This window comes from Falco rusticolus, chromosome 1, assembly GCF_015220075.1.
Source record: "Falco rusticolus isolate bFalRus1 chromosome 1, bFalRus1.pri, whole genome shotgun sequence".
Classification (NCBI taxonomy): domain Eukaryota; kingdom Metazoa; phylum Chordata; class Aves; order Falconiformes; family Falconidae; genus Falco; species Falco rusticolus.
In genome coordinates this window covers 23,583,519-23,610,975 of record NC_051187.1, presented here as the reverse complement: position 1 = coordinate 23,610,975, position 27,457 = coordinate 23,583,519, and the positions used below count along the sequence as shown (strand labels likewise).

Here is a 27,457-nt window from a genome sequence, read left to right as displayed (position 1 = left end):
ACAGGCTGGGAGACGGTGCCACAGGTAACTCTGCAAGTAATGCCAGACACTATGAATAACGAAACAACTGCAGCCATGGCCTCGCTAATGGCTCTGGACACCCGCTAGTCCAATCGTGTGGATCAAATCACTCCAGCAGTGCCTGCCGGTGTTGGGTGGTGAGGGTCTGGCAGCAGGGGGCTGCAGGGGTGGCTTCTGTGAGAAGACACCAGGAGCTGCCCTCACACCGCTGGCCAAGGCAGAGCCCATCGGCAACAGCAGCAGCCTCCTGGATAATGTATTTAAGAAGGAGAAAAAAACCTGCAGAAGCGCAGCTGGAAGGAGAGAGAATACGTGAGAAACCACTATAGAGACACCAAGGGCAGTGGGCAGGGAGAGCGAGGAGGCAGAAAAGTCAGGAGTAAGGTTGAGCTCAGGAAGGGAGGCATGGGGGGAAAAAGGTGGTTTTAGATTTGTTTTTATGCCTCATTATCCTGCTGTTTCATTGGCAATAAATTAATTTCCCCAAGTCGAGTTCGTTTTGCCCATGATAGTAACAGGTAAGTGACACCCCTGTCCTTACCTCGACCCACAAGCTTGCCATTCTATTTCCTCCCCATCCTGTTGATGGTGGAGTGCCAGAGCCCCTCAGTGAGCACCTGGCCATGGTCAACCCCCCCACTACTTTGACCAAACCAAGGGTCAGCGCTGGCATTTGCAAGACCACAGGCTTTCCACCACTTAACCTTGTTCCCATCAAGCAGCATGTTCCAGAATGTCCACAGCCACTGTAATAAAAGTGCCAACACTCCCACTGCATTAAGCCATACAACACCTCTATTTAGGGCTAAAGACCTTGCTGGCATCTAATTAACACACAGAACTTGCAATTTATTGCACAGCAAGACTGCAACACAACCAGGTACACCACGGCATCAATTCTCACGCCAGCTCTCTGAACAGCCCGGCCCCAAGCTGCACCAGGGAACGGCAGTGACCGAGAGCAGCTCAATGCCCGCAGCACTCCCCGCACTGCCCAGCCGTCCCGCACAGCCCTCCTCCAACAGCAACAGCCACAAAGGGAATCAGCTGCAACATCGTGCTTACTATAGCTCCTTAATATTTGTTTTCAATGCTTTAATAAGCTTCCTCATGTTAAAAGGGCACTGCTACTCCCCACGAGACCAACAAGACATGTTTGGGCAGCTCAGGTTGTCCAAGGCGCATGTAGAAGAAGGTATAAATCCAAGCTAACCTAATGGGAATTCACAGCAGTGAGGGTCTGCCACAATTTAATGGCAGCTTTCTGCTTGCTCTCCCTCAACCCACCACAGCAATACCAGTTCCACGGTAACGTTAATAACAACTCATATACGTGTCTATTTCTGTGTACTTTGTTTCACCTTTCCTGTACTTTACACAAAGCCCTTCAAGCCTTATTTCATCAAGGCAGAGTTTACCCCCTGAGTTTTGGTAATTACACAACAGATCCGATACAGATTTTCCACTAATGGAGCCAAAATGTGAGTATGCCGTGTCCCCTGGGTCTGTGGATACCGTGCCTGCCCTGCAATGGTATCGGTCCTACAGGCAGGGAGGTGTCGCAGCTGACAAAAGAGGTCTCCTGTCACATCATTGTGAGCCGAAATGCTTAAGTTCAAATGCAGCGTGCAAGACAGAGCAGCTCATCTATGAAGTCAAGCTCAACAATATTCCCATCACTACTGATAAAGGCTTTATGATCACTTTATTTAAAACATATTAGCTTGGATTTTGCCAAAATAATTTACACAGTAGAAGTATCCCACACAGGGAGAAATGATGTAACTGTGCCTGATGTCTGGAGTATTTCACAGCAGACACTTCCCCACACTTCAGTGTGAGATTTGGTAAGTACCTGCTACAGGTACAGATAGCTGCATCCCAAGTGCACTCACCACAACTTCTTTGCTAAGAAGGTACCAAGAAACAAGGCTCTGCTTCTAGCCCATTAAGGCTATTTCCCTGCTAGGCATGACCAAAAAGCCTGGCTAATTTAAAAGGGCTCTTTGCAACCAAGAGCCACCATATCCCTGAAGGCAGAAAGGGTGCAAGGACTCCCCCCCTAGAAAAACCCCAAAGGCCGCAGGGTTTGTGGTCAACACGTGAAGACAAAGGTACTTGAGCAGTGAGCACTGGCCCTGCACAGAGCTAAGCTGTTTCCAGCCTCCCGCCGCGATCAGGACAGACTGGCCACTGTCACTATCAATCCATCCCTCCCCAGCAACAGCAGCGCAGCCAGCCTCCGATTTATCTTTCCGTGCTGTCTTATGGTGCAAACAAGTTCTCACTCTTCCAGTTTAATGAACATGTTCCTTGGGTGTTTGGTCTTCAGAGCCTCCCCGGAAAGCCTGCAGCAGCCTGGGATCAGAGCCGAGCACTGCCCCCACCGCTGCTGGTGGTGGGCTCAGAGGGCGGCTGTGCTGGGCTCCCGACAGCCAGCAGGACTCTTCTTTCACATAAAAAAAATAGTTATAAACCCCCCCCACCCCCTTCCCTTAAGAAGCAGTTCGGCTCAGCCCAACGCTGACACCCCAGAGCTGGTGACAGGGAACATGTCCATAAATGAATGTCCTGTGCTACAGCTTTCACCTCATGCCAGTCATCCTTGAGGGAGATGCTCTTCATCCTCAGGCAGGGAGGGACTCGCCAGCCATGAGCTGCGCCCCAGACTCTTTGGGAGCTCATCATGAACCAGGCAGAACACTCCTTGTGTTTCACTCTCCTCAGGGAACGTACATACTTCCTATGGCCAGGCTGGAGCGTTTCAACAATGCAGAGATGACAACACACCCAGGCACTACCATGGCTGTCTCTGCTCACAGTCACGTCTTGCTCAGCTTCACAGAACAAGTCTTGCTATCCAAGAAGCTGGTCACCAAGTTGCCCCATCTTCTTAGCACAGCGCTGAGGCCCAGCAGTATTCCTAGATAAAAGACTTGGCCATGCTTACCATATGATCAACTCCACACGCAACATCCACCACCTCACCGGGTACAGTCACCTGGATCAGACACAAGAGAGAGGATTACTTCAAGCTGGTGCTTTGCACCTGGTGTTTGCTATTTCTCATCCTCCTCCTGCTTAACACACCAGCTGGTTTCACAGGGGCTTGCACCAGTGGAAGTGCCATCTTGAAACCCAGAGGAAGCAAGATCCAGCACCAGACGTGCTTGTGCGTTGAGCTGTGAAGTATTCCCCTTCTCCCTTCACAGAAGCACACAAACCTTTGGAAGGACAGACAGCGAGGAGACTGTAGCCTCAGCCCATCTGTTCAGCAGCAGAAAAGCACGACCGGACGGAGCATAATCCAGGCAGGGGAAGAGGACCTGCCCAGCCACCACAAGGATTTGCCTCTTCTCTCATCAGCAAGGACTAGAACAAGGCAAAAGCTCAACTCAGCCTACGGCAGTTTTCACTTGGATGCTAAGCAGGCCCAGCTCACTCACCAGTATGGTTATAGCTCTTTCACTTAGAGCTGACTTCCAACTCACGGGAAGCAGAGGCTACAAACACAAGTTTTTCCTTAGAGCTAAGGGAGAGGCGAGATGGCTAGTTCTAGGGCAGGAGGTCACAGGCAAGCAAACTGCCCTTGCTTTGGTACCATGCCGTAGGAGTGTCAGACAGGAGTTGGCTGCTTGAGGGAACACAACCCTCAGCATCCACACTCCAGGAAACCTGGACGTGCCATGCTTGGTGAAATCAGAAACCCCACTCTGCCACAGCAGCATGGTTTTAGGCAAATGCTCCAGGGTTGGTCTTTTTTTTTTTTTTTGTTCATTTTTACAGGAAGGAAAAAGCATGCTACAGAAACACATCCACTGCAAGTTCAGACACAGGGAAAGGGACTCCTGGGTGGTCCAACTGATTGCCTCCCTCCTCTCCTACTTGGCCTTCATGGAGACTGGGAACATCTGTTAGGCTGAGTGCTGAACTCCAGAGCCAAAGACTCCTCTACACCCCCAGAGTCTGGCTCTCAGAGCCATCAGAGAAGGGTGTGGAACTGGAAACGTTGCGAAACAGCTATGAAAACAGTTCAGTGGCTAAGGATCTCCTGTAAGTACAGTCAGTCCAGTGACCCACCACCATAGCTGCTTGACTTGGAAGAGGAGCAGGGGAAGGAAGCCCACTGCTATGTGGACCTGCTGCTACTATAGTCTGACCACCACGACCAAAACGTTCACCTAATTTAGATGCGTAATGTAAGGGTTTTGGGTCACAGACAACCAATACCAGCCGTTTTCTTTGCAGCATGTACAAAAATGAAACGCAAGTTAGAAGGGGAGGGAAAAGGCAGCAAGGGCCAGCAGGTAGAAGACTCTGGACAGGAGGAAGATTAGTTCAGATGTGATGGCACAGCACCAGATGTTGCTCTGGGATCTGAAATTGATACTGAAATAGCAGATAAAAACATTTACTGAAGACCTCCCTTTCTAAAGCAGGCTATGCAAGGACCTCTGGAAAACAAAGCAGTTCTATAGTCATCTTAGGCTTCCATTTCTTTCAGAATTGATGAAGAGAACTACATAGCAAATGATGTTTCTTGCTCTCAGAATAACAGACCATCTAAAGAATATACTCTTGGCCTTAATACTACCATCCTTACCCTCCAGGGGAAATACTGGTCTTCCATTCTTCCAATTCCCAGGCAGCCTCTTAGATTCTTGCCCCATACAAACAGTTCTCCTCTGTCTATACAAAATGAAAAAAAAAAAAAAGAATAAAATAGGGCAGACTCATTAAAAAGGAAGAATTCTATTTGTGATGCTGACAAGTGTGGCTACAGTGCTTCTGGGAGTATAAAGGTTTACACACGCAATGCAAAAGCCATTGAGTTTAAGTCCAAGTACAATAAATGTACTTGTGCTTGAGGACTGAGGAAAACAGTGCCTAATGAGCAAGACAAGCAGCAAGTTCTGGGCATGTCTTTGCTTCCCCCTCTTCTGCTCCTGCTTTGGAATTTTCTTCAAAGAAAGGGTGCAGCAGAAGAGATTCCAGGGAATCATTTGTGGTGAATAATTTGTGCTGGAAGTTAAGACAATTACAGCTGACCCACACCAGCTATCAGCACAGCAAACCGGGTAAGCAAGTCAGATCTGTCCCAAGCCATCACCTGGGGACTGGTTAGGCAGCTGCCTGACAGAAGTGACCTTCTGGGGAAAAGAAAAAACTTGCGTTCAACAGAGTCGGAGAGTTTTAATCTCCTCAGCAAAACATGCAGATCCCCAAAGTGTTCAGATCAGCCCCATAGCACAGACAACCAAAACATGATCTGTAACACAAGTACAATTTAACCAGAATAAGGTAAAGCACCCTGTAACTGACAGTGTCACACATATCGCTTCCCCAAGATATATCGAGCACTTTGGCACCTGGCACTTTTCATTAGTAAACTATTACTTTCACTACCAAGCACAAGGGTTTTCTGTGCTGCTGCCCTCTGCTGCCCATTTTCAAGTGACTCTAATATTCAAAACTTCCCTTAAAGGCTGGTATCAAGTACAGGGTGCGTGTACCGGAGTGTCATACCCCTGGACGTTACATGTGTAGGTCTTCCCACCTCAGATAGCTAACTCGGTTGGTCAGAAGAGCCAAGAAACCCTGACATCTAGCTCCAATTTAGACTCAGTTTTAGTTTGCTCATTTATCACATAAATTCCTGCTGCTTCTAAAGGGAAACTGACTGACTCTGTACAAGGAAATGAGAAAAAAAACCTTCCCAGGTTTCCTGTCTGAGAGAAATTTTTTGCTTGCTTAGAAGAATAACACTTTCTTAATTAAAGTCAGTGCAGTATCTATGTTAGAAACCATGCTGACACCTGTAATTGTGCTGCCTGCCCCTCCTGTTTGCATTCCAATGTGCTTTAAGTTTAAAGATAGATGGGTGCTTTGTTTTTCTTTAAACTGCCAATAATATGGCAACGTGACTTCTCCATGACAGTAGGACTAGAAACTTACTTGTAAGCGCCGCAAACTGGCTGAGTCCACAGCGAACGTGAGCAACACGGATGTCCGGATTGAAGTCTGACCAGCCAAAAAGGCTGGGTGGGATCATCTCTGGCACTGCTGTCTCTATTAGGTTTGGTCCTTTCCCAAGAATTCCGTATCCCCAGACAAAAACATTTCCTTCTTCTGTATTACAATAAGAACACATTCAGTAAGAAAGTCTGTGCTTGTGAAATTCATGCCATAACCAAAAGTTAATCTGACCCAAAGGAGTATTTTTCCTTTCTCCCAGAGCAGTCCAGCACCTTTTGATTATTTAAAATTTGCAAACAATGCACTCCCATCCAAATACCTTAATTTTTCCTAAGCTATGCAAGCAGATCAAGCTTCACAGGCAAAACTTTCATGAGGAAATAATGTCAGCACAGCCTGGATCAAAACTTCAGCTTACTGACTGATGGGACAGAGGTTGAGTGTTTTATTATCACCGCTTTTTCCTTTGAAGTGTGGCCAAACCAGCAGTAGGCTAGTCACTCTGCCTGGCACTCTGCCTTAAACTGGGTGCCTGGGAAAGGCTGCAGTTGGACAGCGTAAGAGTAAGTTGCTGTGTCTGCTAGCTCTGCTCCCTTCACACTAGAGGCTCAAATGTCTTGTCATCACATCTATGAACATCCTCCTTCAGATGATCCTTCATCAAAGTAGCACAATCCTCTCCCTCCTTCATTTACTCAGTGACTTTCAAGCTGTACTCCCCCGGCCACTGCCAAGCCAAAGCAGCATTCACTAGAGAAGCCTGCTGCAGAGTTTCAGTGTTCTCAGAACGCCACTCTCCAACCTAGTTTATCAGGATTTATTTACATGTCAGATCTATATTGAGTCTGAAGGGCTCTTCTTTCTCTCAACTGTTGCCTTACTTCCTCCCTATATCCATCTTCATTATAGGCCACACGGCCCATGTGATCAGCAAACAAGATGAACCACAAGCAGCAACCATGCTCTTGTTCCAGTTTGCGTGAGTGCTTACTGGAGACACACTGGAAGCAATGCTCTGCAGCTAGTGAAAATAACTCCCCTGGTACATTAAGTCACAGCTTTCTCAGCCTCCCGGCTTTCCTCGTAACAGGCAGTACTCTCCTGTTTCCAGTAAACAAGATGCTGGCTCCACGATGTTACAATTCACCTACTGCTTGGCCTTGCACTAAAGAGGATGACTGTAAAAGCCAACTCACCTGTTAGCACAATATTGCCAGTCCCTCCACATGCAGCCTCCTTTATCTTCCCAATCTTGAATGGCAAATGTCTGGGAACGTTCACCTGTACCAGGTTGTAAGAGTTGTTAGAGACAAGGTAAACTGTAAACTAGACACATTTTTAACTTCTGCTCTGGTTCTGGTGAGAGCTTACATACATTGAATTCCTGATACAGACAACCTTTACTGCCCGAATAACACAATGAATGCACGTCCCAAGCTGACAAAAACTACATGAAATTCCTTTAGGGTTGAGAGTGAGGACAAAGTGGAGAAAGTTACCCACTGGAAAGCTTACAGGCATGGCAACAAAGCTGGGAATGCTTAACATCTGCTTATATCCCTGGCTTTCTAAGTCAGACACAATGGGAAAGTCAATACGCAAGCACATTTGCAAGTTTTCACAAGGACAAGATGACTAAAATTTGGTCTGCAGTGGCATTTTTGAACATACTGGGGGGAAGAAAAACCACCACTCTAAGAAAATCATTCTATTTAGTACAGTTCGACAAAACAGAACACTACACGGTTTGTCATACGTAAACAGTGACCTCTGATCTCACAGATAATACCAACTCCGCTATTCCACAATTTCAGCTTTTAGATATATATTGTATGTAAAACTCCCACTTTGGCAAACATGCCATTCATCTGTTTCAGAACTCTCCGGTTTCCACAAAGCACCCGGTCAGGAAACTGCTACTCAACTTGGTCATCGTCTTCAGGCCTTACAGGTCTCAGTAATTAGCCCTGTGTTAAGGATACATCATCAGGAGAGGCATGGGAAACAAAGGTACTTATTTTGCTAAAGCCATACTAATGCAATTGTCTGCTCTCAGCCTTCTGCCAAGAATATCTTGAGTATTAATTAATTCCCTGACTCCATTTCCTACAATAACTGTGAGAGGAGAACATCTGCCTAATTACCTCAGTACTACAATGCTTAGTGTCAAGTAGCACTATATTTTTGTCCCACATAAGTTTGCTCCAAAAAAACTTTTCTCTGTGAGACACTGGGATTTGTTTAGGACTCAGCTATAAACTTACTAAGGCTGTTTGTGAAAAATTTACCAACATCGAGGCTGGTGGGAAGGGACTTCCAAGGGTTATCTGGACTAGCACCACGCTCAAAGCAGGACCACTCAAATTCCAGACTGGCCAGCCAAAAGACTAATTCTTGTCCTGAAGTCAGCACAAGCACTCAAACTGGATCTCAACTGGGTGCAAAGTCCACGGGATGGGGAAAGGAGAACACGGGGCGTACTCTTCCTTTATAACAGACTAACAAACTGAGGTGAGGTGACACAAGCCTTTGCCTATCAATAGCTGGGAAACATACTGCCCTAAAGCTATACAAACATTTTAGACAGATTGGTTTTGTAAGCATAGGTAAAACCAGCCTGCTAGCGGTGTTAGTTTATATTGATTTATACTGCTGTCAGAAGAACTGGAGCAGGAAGAAGTGTGTAATTTTTAACTCTGTGCAGCAGCTGAACCGAAACTTGTAAAAACATGCCCCCAGGCCAACTGACCTGTGTGGTTTCTGTGACAGATGCCAACTGCAAGTACTCTGAATTTCCCCAGCCAAAGACATCTCCTTCATCTGAAACAGCCAGACAACAGTCCCCATAGGAAGAGACCTGGATAATGTTTACTCCAGCAATGTCACCACGTAGCTTAGTTGGAACACTGGTGATGTTGTAGTGTCCAAGACCTGAAAGGAAAAAGGCAGAGAGATGATGAATTTTTTCCAGACGTACTTTTAATGCCTACCAGGACCATTTTGTCATGTTATAACCCAACCACCCACCCTCCAAAAGAAAGCTTTCTGTCCATATCTCTTTACTACCACCTTCAATGGCCAAGCAGCCATTAACACCAGTTCTACTACCCAAAGCTGCCTCTCAAGAGTACAAAACAACTTTACACAATCACACCTGGAAAACAGTATCATCTCTCTTGTCTGCATGGACCAAGGTGTTTGAGAGTAGTAACCAAGACAGGCAGATATTCTGACAAAGGTGAAGCTTCACAAACCAGCTGCACCCTGTCTTCTGCAAGGAGAGCCACGAGTGACAGCACACTCAAATCCACTCAGACAACAGCAAGTCAAGTGGCAAAAGAGGCTGGGAAGCAAACACTTCACGTGACAAACAACTGCCTAGAAAAAGGGGCCAGAATGCAGATGACAGGAACAAGACAGGCTACAGTACATCCACAGAAGAGAACCATGGGAACAACCCAGCTTCATGAGCAGCAGAAGGACTAAACACTAGGAAGGATTGAGAGGAAGTTCTTTGACAGCAGAAGCCACCAGAAAAAGAGCACGGCCAAAGATCCCACGCTGAGACAGCTGTAGCTGCCAAAGGTCTCTGTCAGTTCAAAAGGAGCAAGCAGCAAAAGACCCTGAAACGAGAATTGGGAAGGCAAAGCCTGCACAGAACCAGGGAGCTAACCTTCCCATGCCACTTCCACATCCTCTCACAAGCTTTATAAAGTAGGCACATTCTCCTCAGACTGCACGCTTGGATCGCCAGCATGGCATCCTAAGGCTCCTCTAAAATTGAACTGATTTGTCTCAGTTTAGTTACACAAAAGTACACAGCTGGAAACGTACCAGCCCCTTTCTGTCCACGCATGCATGACAAATACACATCACAAGCTCTGAATTAGGACAGCTTGCTATCTTCATCAGTTCGCTGAAATGCAAGCTGAGCTGAGCTCCTACCTGTTTGTCCGTCAGCTCCCCATCCGCAGGCATAGACTGTACCTTTCTTAGTTCTAAACAGACTGTGGTCCTGCCCACACACAACCTGCACACAAGCAAAAAGTCAGAGCTGGTCAGGAAAGGTCACGTGTTCAGAATCGATTTAACCAAGCATTACTGGCAGACAAATTGAGCAATGAACCTCCATGATGCCCGTCAGCTCAGATTTTGACCCTTCTCTCCCGATCAAACGGCTCTACAGACAAAGAAGGCCAAGAACAGCATGATACAGCACAGAAAATAGCAGAGTTTTCTTTGTGGAAAGTGATGGGGCAGTTGATTTGGTCTGAGATCCAAAACAAGGCCTAGTTAACAGAAAGCTCGATTCAGCAGTACAACACAATAAAACAGCAAAGAGTAGATAAGAGATCTCCCTTCCCAGAGTGCTACCACATGGCTCTCACTGCCAGCTACAAACTGCTATTGATTCCTTGCCATGTAATCGTTCTAGGAACACATCTGTTCTCAAATTGACATTTATATTGAACTAGCAATCATGTCTGTCAAAGGCTTGGCATGAATTAAGTCTAAAATCTTCAAAAGCAGACATTAAAACTTACCCAAAGATTAAAAGGATTTAAACCACAAGCTTAGAGAGACTACCAAGAATATTAAGCACATAACTGCTGTCAAAGTACAAACAGGTACTGATTATTCAACCCCCTTGAAAAAAACCAAAATTATGAAAAATCCAAGCAGAAGTTTACAAGCCTAAATCAAAACATCATTAGGATGTACCACCACACACCCCCATCACATGGACCTAAATGAACGACCTTCGCTTTCCACAATACTGCAAGGAACAGGAGCAATGTCTGTCCACAGAGACCTGCTAGAGGAGCATAGGGATACTAGTAAACTGCTCCTGTGTCTAGAAATACAGCAGCCACATGCACACTCAGTGGCGTTTATGCTGCTCCACAGTCCCTTGCTCTCCTAGAAACCTGCTCTAGGGAAACGTTGGCTGGTCCAAGTGAATATTCTCACAGCTCACTTTTGAAATGGGGAAGACCAAATTCAAATAGAGTAGCTCCCAATTGACAGAAAAGTGACAGAGCGGAACAACAGCAAGGAATCAAGACAGGAAGAGATGAGGCATCAGAACAACCTCCCTGCCGTGCAGGTGTTACCTAGGAGCCAAGCAAACAAACGCTGCATTGGCACTGCCATCAAATTCTTCAGTAAGTTCAGACCCTGCCTTGCCAGTTACAACTGCTCTGCAGAGGCAGAGAGCAAAATGCCACCTTGTGCTTTTTATAAGCAACCAATAGAGTAGATCGCTTTGTCATTTCAAAGAGCTTCAACTGAATGATCGGCATACTGGTATTTTTTATTTTTCTCTCATTACAGAATCAGAGACTGGTTGAGTTTGGAAGGAACCTCAGAAAGTCACCTGGTCCGACCCCCCAGCTCAAGCAGGGCCACCTACAGGCAGTTGTTCAGGACTGTGTCCAGATGGCTTTTGAGTACCTCCAAGGAGGCAGACTCCACAGCCACTCTGGGCAACCTGTGTCCGTGCTCAGTCATGGTAAAAAAAGCGTTTCCTGGTGTTCAGAGGGAACCTCCGGTGTCTCAGGTTGTGCCCACTGCCTCTGAGCTTGGCTGATCAGCCAGTTCTCAATCCACCTTCAGAATTCAGTTCAGATCCTCTTACCTGGACAACTCTGCTGTCAAACTCCTTCAGCTGATGAATTAGATGGCTTTCACTGGACACCACCAACCAACCACCGAGAAGAGAAAAGGCAACACACACGATTTCAGAGGACTACAACTGAAAAATGTGAAGGTAGACCTACCTTTACTGAAAGCCCCATTGCTATTATGAGAAGAGAGATTCTTTCACATGTTCTGTTATATATTCAAAGAGCATAGTTCCACTGTTAAATTACTGCACAAAGGAGGAAAGTAATTTTGCATTCTCTTATTTAAGAAGTTAAGAACCGGCACTTTTTAAATATAGCCTCTCGTGGGAATTAGGGGTGGAGGCAATCCTCAGACATGTTCCTTAGTCTAGAATGAGCACAGATACTAAGTAGTACTGCAGCACCTATATAAACACTACACTTAAGTAGATTAACCAGATATTGCAGAGCACAAACAATGTTGTGTTAACATCCATGTCATTCTTTCACAAAAACAGGAATCCTGAACAATCCAATGACCAACTTCCACAAGAAAAAACCCAAAAAACAGCTACCCAAACTACAGCTATTTTCTTAAAACTCTGCAGGCCAATTCTTGTGGATCACAGAGAGAGCAATGAGATCTCTTCTAGGCCCTGCCAGAGAATCAGTAACTTTCAACATATTCCCCCTATCCACTTACATCACTACTATCTCACAGAGCGTTTTAAGAATATGCTTTGGTGTGGCCCACAAAAGCCCTGTAAAGGAAAGGCACTAGAGATTTAAAGGTAGTTACAGCAAAGGGATCCAACAGAAGGATGCCTCTTTCATCTTTATGTGGCACTTCTAACACCTTCAGAAATAGCATTTGCACTCTGAGAGGCTAAAGGGAGAAAGAATGACTACTAACACCAATTACCTCAAGCAATTTACGAAGGCTGGGTTTTCTCACTACACCCTGTGAAAACTGTCACATGCTGACATCTTTCTGTCTTTTGTGAACGTGGTCAGAAGAGTGCTAGTGTCCAGCCTAGTTTAAAGCCAGGCTGTTTATATGATGTCTGCAGCATAAAAGCCTGCTCTCAGACACCTTAATCTTAAATGGCATCCTTATCCTACCAGATTTTTCCCACCTTCAGGCTTTTCTGTAGGGTTGTTTTCACACAATTATGTTTTTAACATTATGGAAGTTCAGGATCTCTGGATTCTCACCTGTAAGTTTCATCTTCAACAACCTTCCGGCCACACTGTCCATAAGCATTGTTCCCCATTGTGAAAACTGCAAAACAATGATGAAATGCACTAGGTTTATTACTGTCCAATCCCCTGAAAGCATCTTTTCAGGTACACAAAATATTTTCATGCGTCCCCAGCACAAGAGAAGGACTTTAAGTGACTGAATCCATTTTCGTCAACAACATCCTGGCGATATTGTTGCAGGCACAGTAGAGGTACCTGGAGCCCATTGGCTGCTTTTCAGTAATTGCCTAGTTCATCCTGCTGTTGCCAAGGAGACTCAGAAATAGATCAGTGCTCCCACAGGAGCGTTAAATCAACCAACCAACCAGCTCACCCACTGACAAGCAGCACTGGATCGCTCAGCACAGCACTGAAGCCACTGCACCAGAGAATTCCCAGAGACGTGGAGAGCCAATTCACAAACAGGATCTTCTATATAAAGACCTACTAATTAATTGCTTTTATAAATGTAGCACTCTGGGGCTTCAAGGGGAAAGTAACACAGTATTGGCACAGCCATCCAAAACAGAGTTCAAAAACATATCTGACTGAACAAGACAAACAGGCTACACTTCAGTGAGGCCTGAGGCTAGATAAACAAACCATATTTTGCAACACTTGTAGTGAAAAAGCTTCCAACACATTTACAGCTTGAGCCAAGCAGAGCTCAACACACTGTTATCAGCTCAGGGCTCTCCCTCCCAGCAGCAATCCCACAAAGGCTAACAGCTATCCACGTTGCGTTTACAGTGCGGACAGCCCATCTGGGGTCTAGTTCTAAAGGGCAGAAGACAATTTTTTTTCAGAGTTTTTAATAAAAGCATAGTCAGGCATCTCCTGTCACCAGCACAAGCCATACTATACCTCCTTCACTATCTGTCAGGATCAGGGAATGGGCTCTCCCACAGGACACCTGCAAGACTCGAGTCTGCTGCGGCTTCTCCAGTGGTAATGGAATTGGAGATGGTTCCAAGACATACTCATAGCCCTTAGCTTAAAGAAGACAGAAATTTAAAGTGTCACTAGCTTCCACAAAGCAAATTCATCATACATTTGCCCACCCTGCTGAACACACACACACTCTCCTATTTTGTTACAAAAGCAGATATATTTTAGAAAGCCAAGAAACTAATCAAAGTAAAAGACTGACTGGGGTTCATCAGGGCAGGGATGGATGAAGCCAATAATGACTGCCTAATCAAAAAATCTACCACACCTAGAGGCTCAATGTTATTAAGGCTTCGTGTGGCCAGAACTGAGAAACTGAGGCTTTCAGCCGTATGTTCAACTACTTTGGCAAGTAAGGCTGGATTACCAGAGAGCTTAACACCAAGACAAACTTGTGCAACCGGGGGTATTGCAAACAAGGTACAACGGCAGCAATCAGAAAAAGACAGCACAGAAGGTGAACAAAAAAAAAAATCATAGGGCTTCATATTTAAAGAAGAGTAGATTAAAGGACCTTTCAGAAAAGAGGAATGCAAGAAATGTTAGCTAGCCTGGCTCCACAGGGGATAAGAGATCTAATGCTTACGAAAGAAAATGACATGCTGTACTAGAAAAAGAAGTTTTAGTAACTTGAGGAATATGTAATCAGTTACAGTCCACTGGGGGGAAAAAAATGGAAAAAAAAAGAACAGCAAAACATAAATCAGTACTAGGGAAAAGGTTAAGGGGAGATAAAAAGCTTTGATATCAAAGAAAGCCACTGTAACAAGTGAAACCAAATCCCACAGGACACGAAGCAGCATTCTGCTTACATGTAGCAGTGTTTTAACTAGTCCTCACTACCTTCAATTAAAAAAATAAAACAAACAGAAAATCTACACATACCCTTTTACAGTAAGGCACTACTTGATGTGAGGATGGGCATGACAACAGGCTGTTTACAAATGGACAGAGCCTGCCACGCAGTACAGCAGGAACAGAAAGGCAGCAAAGTTTGTATCTACCTAACAAGACACGGAAGTCACAAAGCAAAAACCTTTTCCTCCCTCTGTTCCTTCCAGCAGAGGGACACAAGCTACTGGGATCTGTAGTAATCATCACTGATATCTGAAAGATTTTGGAGAAAAGAGGCAATGAGATGGCTAAGGAAGAGGAGGGTAGAATATTAGTAGTTTAGCTGAGAAACAGCTGAAGTTAGAGCATGAAATACAATTATCCAAAAGCCAGGTTGCAAATTCCCCTGGAAAAGCAGCATATACAGGGACATGGTGCTGGAGCTAGTAGGTACCACAGTAAGTCTGTAAAACTGAGTAACGAGCAGCGCATCCAACAGCAAGCTTGCTTGTGGGAAGTTAAATACAGAGCAGTGGCGATCCCACTGATCTGCACCATGCTTTCAACAGATCCTACCAAACACTGAAGACTCTCTTACTTAGGTTAAATAGTTTTGCAGTTCAAGCCCTTCTATCTCTGGATTCTCCAGAAAAAATAATCAGCAGGTCAGGTGAAAAATGAGAAAAATCACAGGACACTCCTGAGACATGAGCACACGCAGAACTAAGAGTAAGAGCTGAAACCTTTAAAAGCAGAAGTGAGTGGAGGCTTCTGTGTACCCTTCGTTTTGCAGCTACTGTTGAGGCACACACACTTGCTACATGCACACACTCTTGGAAATCGATCCAGTATGCCAGTAGCAATGCACAACAGCAGCACCACTGTAAACTTCAGCATTCTGCACAGTAGCTGCAGTTTTCTTTTGTTTCTCCACAAAGTTTAATCTTTTGCCCAATCTGATGTGCCACACCTTAACAGATTATGCTTTTATACGCTATAAAGAGAAAACCTACTTTTACCATGGTTTTCCCCCCACTGTTTATGGGGGAACATTTTCTAACAGTTAGAGACAGCCATTCTATAAGGGAAGCAAGTCTGTACTTTTCATATCTTCTTAGGTGGAAGGTGGCAATGTTCTGCACAGAAATCATCATCTTAAATGTATGTGAGAGCTCGGTACATGACAGAATGACTGAATAACATGTTTTTCCTTCAAAACACATTCTGGTATTAAAATAAAAAAACTCTAAAGCTTCACAAAAAAAATCCACTAACTGTATAAAAAGATCCCTGCAGGAAAGGAAATTAGTTCATGAGTGCAAGGGCAACAGAAGCAGCAAACCATCTTGCCAATTCTGTTTTATTAACTAGTCCACTACATTGTCTACTATCAAAGTACAGAGATTCAAAACAACAACTTAATCAACGCACACACACTTCTGCAGAATAAATACTTAATTTTAGTTACATCCAGACAAGAATGGAAGTGCAGGGCATAGAACTGGTGCATACCTTGATCAGTCACAAAGCACACAAAAACACAGCAAAGTCCCCAAAAAAGATCTCTTAAAAAAGAAAAAAAAAAAAAGCAGAGCCCCACACCCTGCACCAAAGCCTCCTGGGCATTCTACATGCCTTCTAACAAGATTCCCATATCATATGTATCCTGTAGTGCTGCCCTGTAAGTCTTTAAAACAGTTCAATCCTTACTTTGATCTCTTCTGCTTCTCTGGAACCCAAGCTGGGAATCCTTGTTCAGCCCCATGCCCCACACTTTGATGATGTCCGCGGTCTTAGAGGACAGCAGTGTGAATCCGTAACCGCAGGCAGCAGAAGATATCTTTGAAGACAAAGAAGAACCACACCATTCAGTTATAAACTATGGCTCAGAAAAACAAGTTTCACCCCATGCCATTTGCTCATCAGCATTCATCGTTCATTAACCTACAGTTCAAATTCATGGTATATATGGTTCTTTGCAAAAATTATCAGAAACACTTGTCAGTGATAAGCACAACGGCGTAAACTCAAGTCCAACAGTACCACTTCAGAGTTTTGTTTTTGTGTGAATGCATCTTTATTTTTGCATTTTGGACCCATTCAAACACAATAGGAAGATTTATTGGATGACACTCAGCAGCAGTAGATGAAAAAATCCACCCGAAACACAAAGAGATATTAAGAGAATAACATTCCCCTGTTTTACTTCTTTTGCCAAAAAAAAGCCAGCATAAAACTCCAGCCTTCTTTGCACTGGGCAGCAGAGCACGAGCACTGTAACAGGCAGGCAAAAGGACATGATTTGCAACACAAGCTTCTCGCTTCAAGAATAGCTGTGAAAGCCACTGAAAAAGGAGGCCCATTTTCTCTGATAAATATTGTTCACACTCCTGCTTTCTTAATTAAGCCTCTGACAAAAAACCCAATTATTTTCCAAATTGCACGCTACTGTAGTTATACCAAAACCCATCCTGATTGATATCGCTATATCAATTAAAAAGAAAATTCACGGCAAAGTCTTTAAACCAGGTTACTTGAGGCCTTCCAGGGCTGAGGGAAGGCTCCGGCCCAGCCCGAGGGGCCCGGCAGCGCCGCCACCCCCCGCCCGGCTCAGCCCGCCTCGGCCCACCTTGGCCGCCGTCTCCAGCCGGTAGGGGGTGGGCTGGATCCGCCGCCGCCTCTTCCAGCCCGCGTCCGGCTTCACGAAGCTGGGGACGCCCAGGGCGCCCGAGTAGCAGAAGCCCCAGACGAAGACGCGATCCTTCCGCTCGGCCGCCTTCCCCGCGTACTGGAACACCGGGGCGGCCTCCTCGGCCTCCCTCAGCTGCCGGGTGCTCTGTGGGCCAGCCGGCCGGGCCAGGGCCCTGCGGGGGGCCGGGGGCGGCCGCCGCGCTGCCCTCAGCGCTGCCCGCCGCGCCGCCCACATCGCCGCCGTTCGCCCTCCCCGCTCAGGCCGCCGCCATCTTGCCGACCTCTCACCCGCGACCCCGCGCGGGGGGCGGGGCCCGGCTCCCTCTGCGCGCATGCGCCCGGCCGGCGTCACGTGCGACGCTCCTCTCTTAAAGGGGCTGTGCCGCCCTACAGGGGTGGGTCCGACCCGCGCCCAGGCGTCTGTCTTAAAGGGGCTATGTCACCATCGCAGGGGGTGGGCCCGGCCCGGCCCGACCCCGGCCCAGACCTGTATCTAAATCTAGATCTAGGTATAAATCCAAACCCAGATCCAGGCCTACAGCCAGACCCGAATTCAAACCCAGACCCAAATGTAGACCCTGACCCAGACCCAAATGGAGATCCAGACCCAAATCCAAGCCCAGATCCAGACCCAGACCTTGACCCAGACCCAGAACCAAATGGAGACCCAGACCCAGACCCTGATCCAGATCCAGATGGAGACCCAGACCCAAATCCAAGCCCAGACCCAGACCCAGACCCAGACCCTGATCCAGATCCAAATGGAGACCCAGACCCAAATCCAAGCCCAGACCCAGACCCAGACCCTGATCCAGATCCAAATGGAGACCCAGACCCAAACCCAAGCCCAGACCCAGACCTTGACCCAGAGCCAAATGGAGACCCAGACCCAAATGGAGACCCTGACACAGCCTGGCAGCCCCAGGGGCCCTGCCGCCAGCCCCAGACCCCTCACACCCAGCTGCCACTTTGGGGCAGCCACCCTGCCCCATGGCTCCTACCCCACCTGGCAGACACCATGTCCCACATCCCAGCCCAGTTTCCCCTAGGAGGGGTGAAGCAGCCTCCTCCCGGGGGGAAGCTGCTGTCCTTTCACCTCCCTTGACTGACTATCCCCCCGTCCGCACATTTCGCAAGAGACCCTTGCCCAGCCCCCCACGGGTAAACACGTCCCTGCTGCCAGGCTGCCCGCGCTACCCAGCCGTCCCGGAAAACTCTGAAATACAGCTTCAAAGTGTCTCTATTGATGAAAAACGCAAAATAATTCAAAATACAAATAGGGGGTCTAGTGGTGAGGGGTGCCTGGTGGCTGCGGAGGCTCCAGCCCCCAGGAGCGGGCAGAGGACTGGTCCCTCCTCATGGTGCCCTTTGGACATCTTCAGCTTGGCACGGTGGGGGATGGAGATGGGCACTGGCAGCCCCGGGTCCAGCCCTGACCCCAGCAGCTCCTGATCAGGCCCCAACCCTGGCATCCCCTGATCCGACCCCGACCCTGTCATCCCCTGGTCCAGCCCCCATCGCGGCTGCATGGGAGCTGGCGGAGGGACGGCATCGGCTGCCGCGGGGGTCCAAGGCCTCACAGGACCTTCCTGCGGGTGCTCTCAGTGCAGCGGTTCAGGATGAGGTCTTTGCTGGGGCGCGGAGGAACCGCAGGTTGAGCCTTGGGCTTGTTCTCCTCTCGCTCGTCTTTCTCAGCTGCGGGTAAAGCAGATGCACGGGTGGGTCAGAGCTCTCCGTGACCCAGCACCTGCATGTCAGCGCTCAAAAGCTTCCTATGGAATGGCCACCAAAGCTCCTGGCTTGCCTCCTGCCTCAGCTGCCAGTGATGGCCTCCATGAGGTCAGGAGCTCATGGAAGCTCCTGGAAGTCAGGAGCCTGCTGGAAGCCCAGCTCTAGGGCTGCGTGAGGAGCTGCTGTCCCTTGGGCAGGTCACCAGTCTGGCATGGGGATTACCAGACCTAAAGCTTCTACCTCCGTAGCAGCTGCCTTCTTCATGCAACCCTTCCCTCTAGGTGCTTTGCCAACAGCGAATGTATGTGATAACGGTAACGTAAGAGCAGCACGGGTGAGGTGGGGGGCATGGAGGAAAGTGCAGGTCCTAAATGTGGGCCGACCTCCCACCAGGACCACATCTGCTCTTTTCTACCAGACCTATAACCTCATTGAGAGTAAGAAACCTCACTGAAAAGAAGTTCCTCCCCACAGACACTTGCTCCATAGGAAAAGGGTGGACAGGCAAGGTGTGACTTGGGGCACGGCCATGCTTGTGGGGATTCAGCCTGTGCCCAGGGTAATAGCCCCGCTGGGACTTACTGATGACGTTGGCCTTGTTCTGGAAGTTTTCCTTCATGTTCCTCCGGCTCTGGATGTACTTCTTGCTGTTCCTCCTGTAGGTCTCCTGGCTGATCTGCTTCCGTCTCTGCTTGTGGATGCTCTTCGCATTTCGGATGGTGGATCTGCAGCGAGTTAGAAACAAAACTTCCAGTTTTCGTGCCAGCAGCTCTCACACCACACACTTACTTGCCCAGGTTTCTCCCTCCACGCTTCCTTCTGTGCCTCACCCAGACCCCAACAGCTGCTTTTTGGTTTTGCCTGGTGGAAGGCAGCAGGTGGATGCCAGCCCTCAAGGGCAGCTGTAGGTGGGACATGGATGTACAGCGCGTTAGGAGGCAGCTGGAGTGCTGCTTTGGAAGCAAATTCTGAAGGGTGAAGCCTGAGCACAAGCCTGGAAAGTGATGATGGGAGTGGCGAGGTAGATTGGGCATAAGGTTGGAAGGACGAGATGGGCGTGAGGTTTATCCCAGAAAGCTCATGGAAGTGATCTATAGCTCTTTGACAAATGGACATACAGCATCTATACTGGCTGCAACACCCAGACCCCTGTGTGGGGTTTGGCATGGCTCCCTGATGCCCAGGATCAGTCCCTGGGCGAGGGGAATAGAGCGCAGGGTATGTGTCAGCATGCAGTGCTGAACCCACAACAGAGAAACTGCTGAGAGAAGTGAAAGGCTGAGCAGCCCAGGGCTGTAGGGCAGCACGCTGCTGCAGGGGAACCCCCAGTGTCACAGCTGTCCCGACAGGCAGACGAATGCCACCACTTTGTCTTCACTACCAGGGCATAAGCCAGGTGGCTCCTGATGTCCACCACACGGCATCATCCTGCCCTGCTCAAGGCAACGTGCCCCTCTGCCTTCAGCCCCTCCCTGGTGGGGCCACGCGCCCCATTTCGTAGCCAGCTCCTGCCCACAGCAGCAGGTCACCGCCATTGCACAGGGCTCAGCTGGCTGCCGTCACCAGTGCCACGGGGACATGCGTGCACAGGGGGGGCAAGTCACTGGCCTTGCAACCGGCCACCTCCCCTCCCCAAGGGTCAGTCAGCATCGCTGCATCCAAATACGTGGATCTGGGCCATTTGACACTGTCTCACACTCAACCCGTGCTCCAGCAGAGCTGGATTTTGAGAGATTTTATAGTCAGGCTGCGGTGTTTTCTTGCAGGCAAGAAAAGATAGTGGCAAGCTCTGCCCTTCCTGGCAGTTTTCTTTGCTTTGGAATTAATGAGTTAGTATTGCTTTTTATCTTTTTAATCAAAATAAAATCCCTTCCATTAGCTCAAATCCTCCCATCAGATTAGGCCATTTGGCAACTCTGATTAGTCAAATCTCTCCTCGCTTCTCAAAGGTTCAGTGGATGCACTTAGGAAATAAGAAAAAAGGCCAATTTGAAAACTAAATGAGATTAGCCCAGAAAAGAAACTTTGCAGAAGGACAAGGAGAAATACGCCTCGCTGAAGGACCTGTTGGAGCAAGGATCATGCAGCCCTGCGTCAGAAATGCTGGGGTGCCTCCCCCGCTGTGCAAGTCAGGGAGCACAATGCTATTTTTGCTGCAGCTCTGCAGGATCTGCCTCCTTCTCTTGGTCTGTCTTTGCCCTGCTCACAGCTCTCCTGGGCAGTTCCTCATTGCCAAGGCAAGCAAGGAACATGGCAAATCACGGGCTGGTTTCACTTCACCACCCTCGAAGAAAAGCTTTAGTCCTCCCTCCGGCCACCCAGGGCTTCTCCTACCTCCGTGGAGGAGCGCTCCGGTTCCTCAGCTCACTCTTCGCAGAGGGGTTTGTCTCCCCGGCTTTCTGCAGGTACATGGAGGGGTAATAACCCGTGGTTTCATCCTTCCTGCAGTGCAACACAAAGTGACATTGCTTGCAGTTGTGGCTCTGCAACCACCACATCTTCACGCCTGTCCCCAGATGGTGCTGGGTGAGTTCCCATGCTGCTTGCAGCAAGGGGAGCTCTGACTGTCCCCCCCACCTTGTGTACTTGTGGCTCTCCCTGGAAGACTGCAGTCAGTCCCAAAAGGAGTAGGTAGCAGGCAGAGCAATGGCTCACAGCTGAAGGGTCGTATTATCTCCCCTAGGGGTTTTGCTGGGCTCCTGAAGCATTGCTCAGGGCCTCCTGCCAGCCTACCTGGCTGCTGTGTGCTCCAGACCGCCCCCCCCCCAGCCCCCTGCCCAATCCCCCCCAGCCCAGCACACCTGCAAACATCAGATCTCCTGGTCACCCGCCCAGGCACAGGCTGGGGCAGGGGGTCCCCAGGGTTTGCAGCCACGCTGTGCCCTGCTGTGAACACGCAACCTGTGACTCTCCGGAGCACAAATGCAGCTGGGGTTCCCCTTGGGAAAGCCTGAGTTTGCAGGGCAGGCCAGGGCTGGGGTGAAAACTGAGGGTTTGCAATGCAAATCGTGCCAGAATACTTAGAGGTAAAATAACAGATACTTTTTTTTTTTCTCCATCTGTCTCCTTCCTGGGTATTTCTGAAGCCCCCAGCCAAGGAAGCCCCAGCTGTGATGTTTAACATTTGACAAAGCCACAAGCTACCAGAAGCAGTCTTGCAAAAGGAAGTGCTGGGCATCAGCACCCAAGGATCCACGGCTTCCACAGCTCCAGTGTGGAGAACTGCTGGCACATCCCTTCCCTCTGCGCGAATCCCACTTGCCTGATCTGTTCTTGGCATCTCTCACCTGATAACCCACCAGCCATCAAGGAGCTTGTGGATGACTTCGATGGTGTTGCCCTCCTGGAGGGTCAGCTCGTCCTCCTCCACAGCTGTGTAGCTTTTCAGGACAACGTACTGCTCACCTGTGCACAAAATCGGGTCAGGGGGTTGTGTGCTACCACCCCCAGGGAGGGGGCTCAGCCTCTGCAGCCCCTCAGGAGAGGAGGCACCAGAGCATCTACCCTACATTTTAGGCAAGAGCCAGGGTGCTTCAGGTCTCTGAGTTCAGATTCAGGCTTCCCCCAGCCTTGTCAGTGCCTGTGGCTCATCCCAGCCCCTCCAGCACCAGTGCAGGAGGAAGCCGGTAGATGCAAATAGTGGAAGCACCCCGGTCTCTGCTGAAGAGTATGTTTATAATTCAGGTGGTTAAATGAGGAAGAAGGAAGTGTTGCGCTAATAGAGTCTGTTGCAGTGTTTTGAAAACCACGAAGCAGCAGCCCAGAGAGCAATCGGCATGGGTCTGAGGATCCTCCCCCTGCTGCACATAATAAGGCCCCACTGTCACGGTGGGGTGATGGGGAGGGCTGGTAAGGACAGCACGGAAGCCAAGAGCTAGGGAAAACCTGCGCTTTGGTTCAGATGCTGCACCATGCTCCTTTGCTAACCCAGCAACTCAGCACTCACCCAGCTAGCTCAGAACAGCCGCTGGACAAACACGTGCATCTGTGATCAGCCAAAACAAGCATCTAATGCTGAGCTGCAGGTCATAGGAAGCTCCTGAGGTTGACACCGGGGCCACAAACCATGAGATTTATCCTTCCTGGCAGTCCCTGCAGCAACATGTCCCTGCCCAGTGGTCCTGCTCAGCGGGGGCCCTGCAATGAACCCTCCCAGCGGGGAGCTGTGGTGGGCTGTTCTCCAGTGCACACATTTTACCTGCGTAGTTGGGCTCTTGCTCTTCAGACTCATCAGGACCATCCATCGGCTCCAGATAGGCAGCTGGCACCCAGCCCCGTTTGTTCTTCAACTGGCAAAACCACCAGCCTGCAAGGAAAGCGGCCATGGGCGAGAGTGGGGATGTTGTGGGGGCACCATGGGGGTGCTGGTCCCTGGCTGGGGTAGGCGTGGGCACCCATGTGGCCTGGGAGGAAGGGATGATGCTGGGGCCAGTCTCTGTTTACACGGTGCAACCAGGGAGCTTGGCCGATTCATCCTGTTTCCTCCTGGGCAGGAAACCTCACAGGCATGTGAGGAGGTTGCACAGTTTTCTAGGATCGCCCCACACCCTCCCCGGCCAAAACCGATGGTCATGTGGCTCCATCTCAGTATGAAACATGTCCCAAGGGGACAAAAAGCACCAAGAGGTTCAGTGCTGCTGGTTGCATTTGCTCTGAGCCTCTCCTCTCCATCAGGAGATCCTGATACAACCGCCCACCCTTTAACTCATGCACCAGCGTAACTAACTCGCATGCTGTGCTTGGATGCAAGAGGCAAGGGCAGTCCCCATCCCCCCTGAAATGGTGGCCAGGAGGGGGCTGGCCCTCGAGGGCTCTCCAGAGGGATGGACACATACCGCTCTCGCTCTTCTCCACGACGTCCACCATGTCTCCAGCTTTTAGAGCCATCTCGGATTTGGAGCTCTTCTCATAGTCGGCGATGGCTCGGTATGTTTGCAGGACAATGGGGCCCGTGATGTCTGCAAGGGAGGAATGAGACGTTCCCTCTCTCAGCCCCCAGCGCAGAAATAGCCTGTTTCAGGCAGGCCAAAAGCAGCCCCAGGACCACCCAAAGCACTCTCCCAGCCTCTTCTGGTCTCAAACCAGCTGGATCCCAGGACAGGGACTCATCCCCCCTGAGGCTGTGGTTTCCTCCCAGCTACAGCTCTGGCACAGACTGTGCTCTCGGTCAAGGCATCCGCCGAGGGATGGCTGCCCCTCTCCCCACTAGGCTTTGCTGCTGCCAAGGCAGCTGCTTGCACCCCTCCGATGCCTCTTACCGGTGGGGGTTTTCTTGGCATCCTTTGGCAGGAGGAAGACTTCGGGCTTCTTGATCCTGGCCGGGTCAGAGCAAAGGCAGCTCAGTGCAACCAGCCCTCACCGCTGGCAGCGGTGCCCTCCCTGCAGGCTGCTGCCAGCACCAGGGGCTGGGGACGCAGTATTTCCCCCAGAATGGCAGGCAGCTGGACTCACTGGCTGTCTGTGACGGGGTTCATGTCGTCGTGACGGACCTTGAAGAAGTTGACCACGTGCAGGCACCGGGAGATCTTGTGGGGCAGGTTGATCAGAGCGTAGCAGTACTCGGCCAGCGTGCCCTGTCTGTTCTGAGTTGAACGCTGCCCATCAAACCACTTTGGGGCTGGGGAAGAGGGGAAAATACTCCGAAAAAGCAGACAAAGCGCACTGTTTTTACAACTTTCCCAAGCAGGCTGCTCCGAATCATTGATTTTGCCCCCAAAACAAGTGGATTTGGCTTCAGGGCGCTGCACGGTGCCCATACGGTGCAGCCCTGCGGGAGTGTGGCCCCGTCCCCTCCCTCGCTGCTCCAGCCCCGGCCCCCGGGGGGGCACGCACAGTCCCGCAGAGCTGGCTGGAGCTGAGGCAGGGCCGGGGCTGGTTTGCAGAAGCGCTGCAGCTGCGGGTTCCTCTTCCCGGCAGCGAGTGCAGGGCTGTGCCCAGCCCAGGTGCTGCAGGCAGCGCGGAGAGCTCTGTGCTGCCAGACTCGTCCCCTGCAGCCCACGGACCCTTGCACAGCTCACGCCAGCCAGAAAAAGTCCTCGTTTGGCCCCATGTCGGTTACAGGCTAACTCCCACTCCTCTGCTTGGGCTAAGCCCAGCTGCTTACTCTGCTGGGACACAAGCTGGGGCTCCAGGGACTAGCCTGCGGCCGGGGCAGACATGCTCGTTCCTCCATCCCACTGGCCATGGTGCAGCCGCTCTTGACCCCAGGGCTCCAAAATGCTGCTGGCAGCCCCGACCCACAGCAGCGTTGCACCCCATGGCGGGGTGCATGTGTGCGGCCAGTGGCACACCCCCCAGCAGTCTGACGCCTGTCTCATCCCCGGTGCTTTCACTTCCCCAGACAGGACAGGGACGCTCCGGACAGCCGCGGCATGGCAGCGGCAGCATGTAGGAAGGGTCCCGGCATGGCAGTGTTAGTCCAGCCCCAAGGGGAGCCCCCCAAACACAGCACCTGCACTGCTGTGTGGAGCATGTTTATTCCTCCTCGAGAGGTGTCGACCACAACCTGCAGCTATTTCTCATGTTCCTTCCTCCCTCCGTTAAAGCAGGAAATTAAATAAAAGGGGGAATTTTGCTGACCTGCACCTTGCATGGGGACAAAACATCAGCTCTTTGTATCAGGAGTTCATTCCCTGCCATTGAAGACATGTTGCATTGTTTCCTCTTACAAAATAACTGTGTTGCCATAAGACCACTAAAACCAATCCCAGTGATGCTGTCACCGGAGAAGGGCTCAGCTCAGCTCAGCTCGGCTCAGGCTTTCCAAAGCCAGACCCTTTGCACCAGCCAGGGGTTCCAGCCAATGCTGTGGTATGTGTTTGTGGGGTGCCCAGCCTTCGGGTTGGAAGGATGGGGTCTGCGGGGCTGTGAGTGTTGGGAGTAACCACCGCTGATGCTCAGACCTTTCTGGGGTTTTGATTTCAAGCCCAGTGGGCAGGAACAAAGATTGCATCAAGCACCTGCGTGGGAGGCAGCTGGCAGAGCTCAGCCCGCCGGGGAATTTCCCAACCAGCTGCAATTTCTATTTCACCCCCCAGCCCTGGCGTCTGCCCCTCACCTGGCAAGCGTGGGATGATCCGCTTCTCCATGTTGATGTCCCCGGATTCGATGGGGAACATCTCCTTCAGTGCTTTCTGCGGAGCAGGACCAGGCACAGCCGTGAGGATGGCACCGGGGGATCCCCCTGTGGCACCCACTCTCCTGCCAGTGGCTTCACCCCCTTTGCCGGCACTTGCCCCGCTGCCACAGCCACGTGCTGCCTAGCCACTGTGCCTCGCACTGGGAGAAATCTGCCAGGGGAGCACGGAGCCACCCCCCAGCTTCAAGAGGCAAATGAAGGGTGAAGGAGACTGAAGCACTGGGACCCAGGAGCCTCTTGGAGCCAGGTTTGTTCTGGGGCAATTCCAGCTGGATTTCAGCCTCCTCTTTTTTTATTCCCACCCCCTGCCCTGGTGTGCTGAGCCGGGGGCTGGTGCCCATCCCGGGACAACTCACGTGGAACTCGTAAATCTCGGTAAACCGGCGGTAGACGACCTTTTCGGAGAGGTCATTCCACTTCACCAGGAACATGTAGACCTGAGGGGCAAAGCAGAGGCACTGCAGCTCTGTGGGCAAGTGGGACCCTGCACCCCGCTGTGCCAGGGACCCCAGGGAGCACCCCCCACCCCCCATACCCCCCAGACAGTTCAATTTCGGATAAACTGCATCTTTTTCTTCCACCACCCCAACGCAAGTAGCTTTTGCTCAGGTGATGAGTGAGCTGGGTGCTAGGGAAGCTGGGCAGGGATGGAGAGGGGACACAAACATGCAGATGGGTGGGAATCAAAGAGGGAAAAGCCCTTTTCAAACCTGCAAAGTAATCAACAGCTTGCAAAGGAGGTGCCCAAAATCTTGTGTGTTCAAGACATTTTAGCCCCTGGCTGCCTCCAGCTCACGCTGTCAGCCAGGACTGCCCCCCTAAAAAAAAGGATGCTCTCAGCCCCTCAGTCACATTTATCTCAAGAAATTTGCTGGCCAGGCTTTTTACTCCGTCCAGTCCTCACTACTCAGCTCATTGGAAGGTCGCCGCATACTCACATAGTGCTGGCTGGGGAAAAACCTTTTCTCATAGCCCAGCAGCTCGATGTGCCGGATGAAGGCCTCCCCCATAGCTGCTCCCAGCCACGCGTCCTGCGCCGACCCCTGTGCCTACCTCCCCTCTGCCTTCGCCCAGCTCCGCTTCGCTGATAAAGCTGCCAGGAAAGCGGAAGGCCCCGTTGCAATCGCACCCGTAATTGTTTACCCGCTGTGGTTTGTATTGAGTCGGTGCTTCCCGTTGGGAGTCTCCAGCCCGGCCCTCCAGCAGCTCCAGGGCTGGGAGGAGGCAGGCAGCAGGGACACCTCGGGGATGCCCTGGGGGCACCTCTGCA

General features: G+C 50.1%; 2 protein-coding genes across 2 annotated transcripts; both read right to left on the bottom strand.

Moving 5' to 3' along the window:
• Positions 1-1,707: 1,707 nt before the first annotated feature.
• RCC1L (RCC1 like) lies at positions 1,708-17,603 on the bottom strand. Its single transcript, XM_037375118.1, has 11 exons — positions 17,257-17,603; positions 16,338-16,467; positions 13,710-13,838; positions 12,819-12,885; positions 11,636-11,687; positions 9,943-10,027; positions 8,747-8,928; positions 7,194-7,278; positions 5,977-6,150; positions 4,625-4,710; positions 1,708-3,022 (listed from the first exon to the last, which is right to left on the bottom strand). Exons 1-11 carry the CDS (start codon positions 17,551-17,553, stop codon positions 2,945-2,947), a joined length of 1,365 nt encoding a protein of 454 aa, XP_037231015.1. The 5' UTR covers positions 17,554-17,603; the 3' UTR covers positions 1,708-2,944.
• Positions 17,604-18,540: 937 nt separating this feature from the next.
• Positions 18,541-27,275, bottom strand: NCF1 (neutrophil cytosolic factor 1). The gene is made up of 11 exons (XM_037375119.1): positions 27,126-27,275; positions 26,544-26,624; positions 26,107-26,182; positions 24,501-24,666; positions 24,308-24,363; positions 23,885-24,007; positions 23,248-23,355; positions 22,337-22,454; positions 21,384-21,491; positions 19,632-19,774; positions 18,541-19,013 (listed from the first exon to the last, which is right to left on the bottom strand). The coding sequence occupies exons 1-11, from the start codon at positions 27,195-27,197 to the stop codon at positions 18,895-18,897; spliced, it is 1,170 nt and encodes a 389-aa protein (XP_037231016.1). The 5' UTR covers positions 27,198-27,275; the 3' UTR covers positions 18,541-18,894.
• Positions 27,276-27,457: the final 182 nt, after the last annotated feature.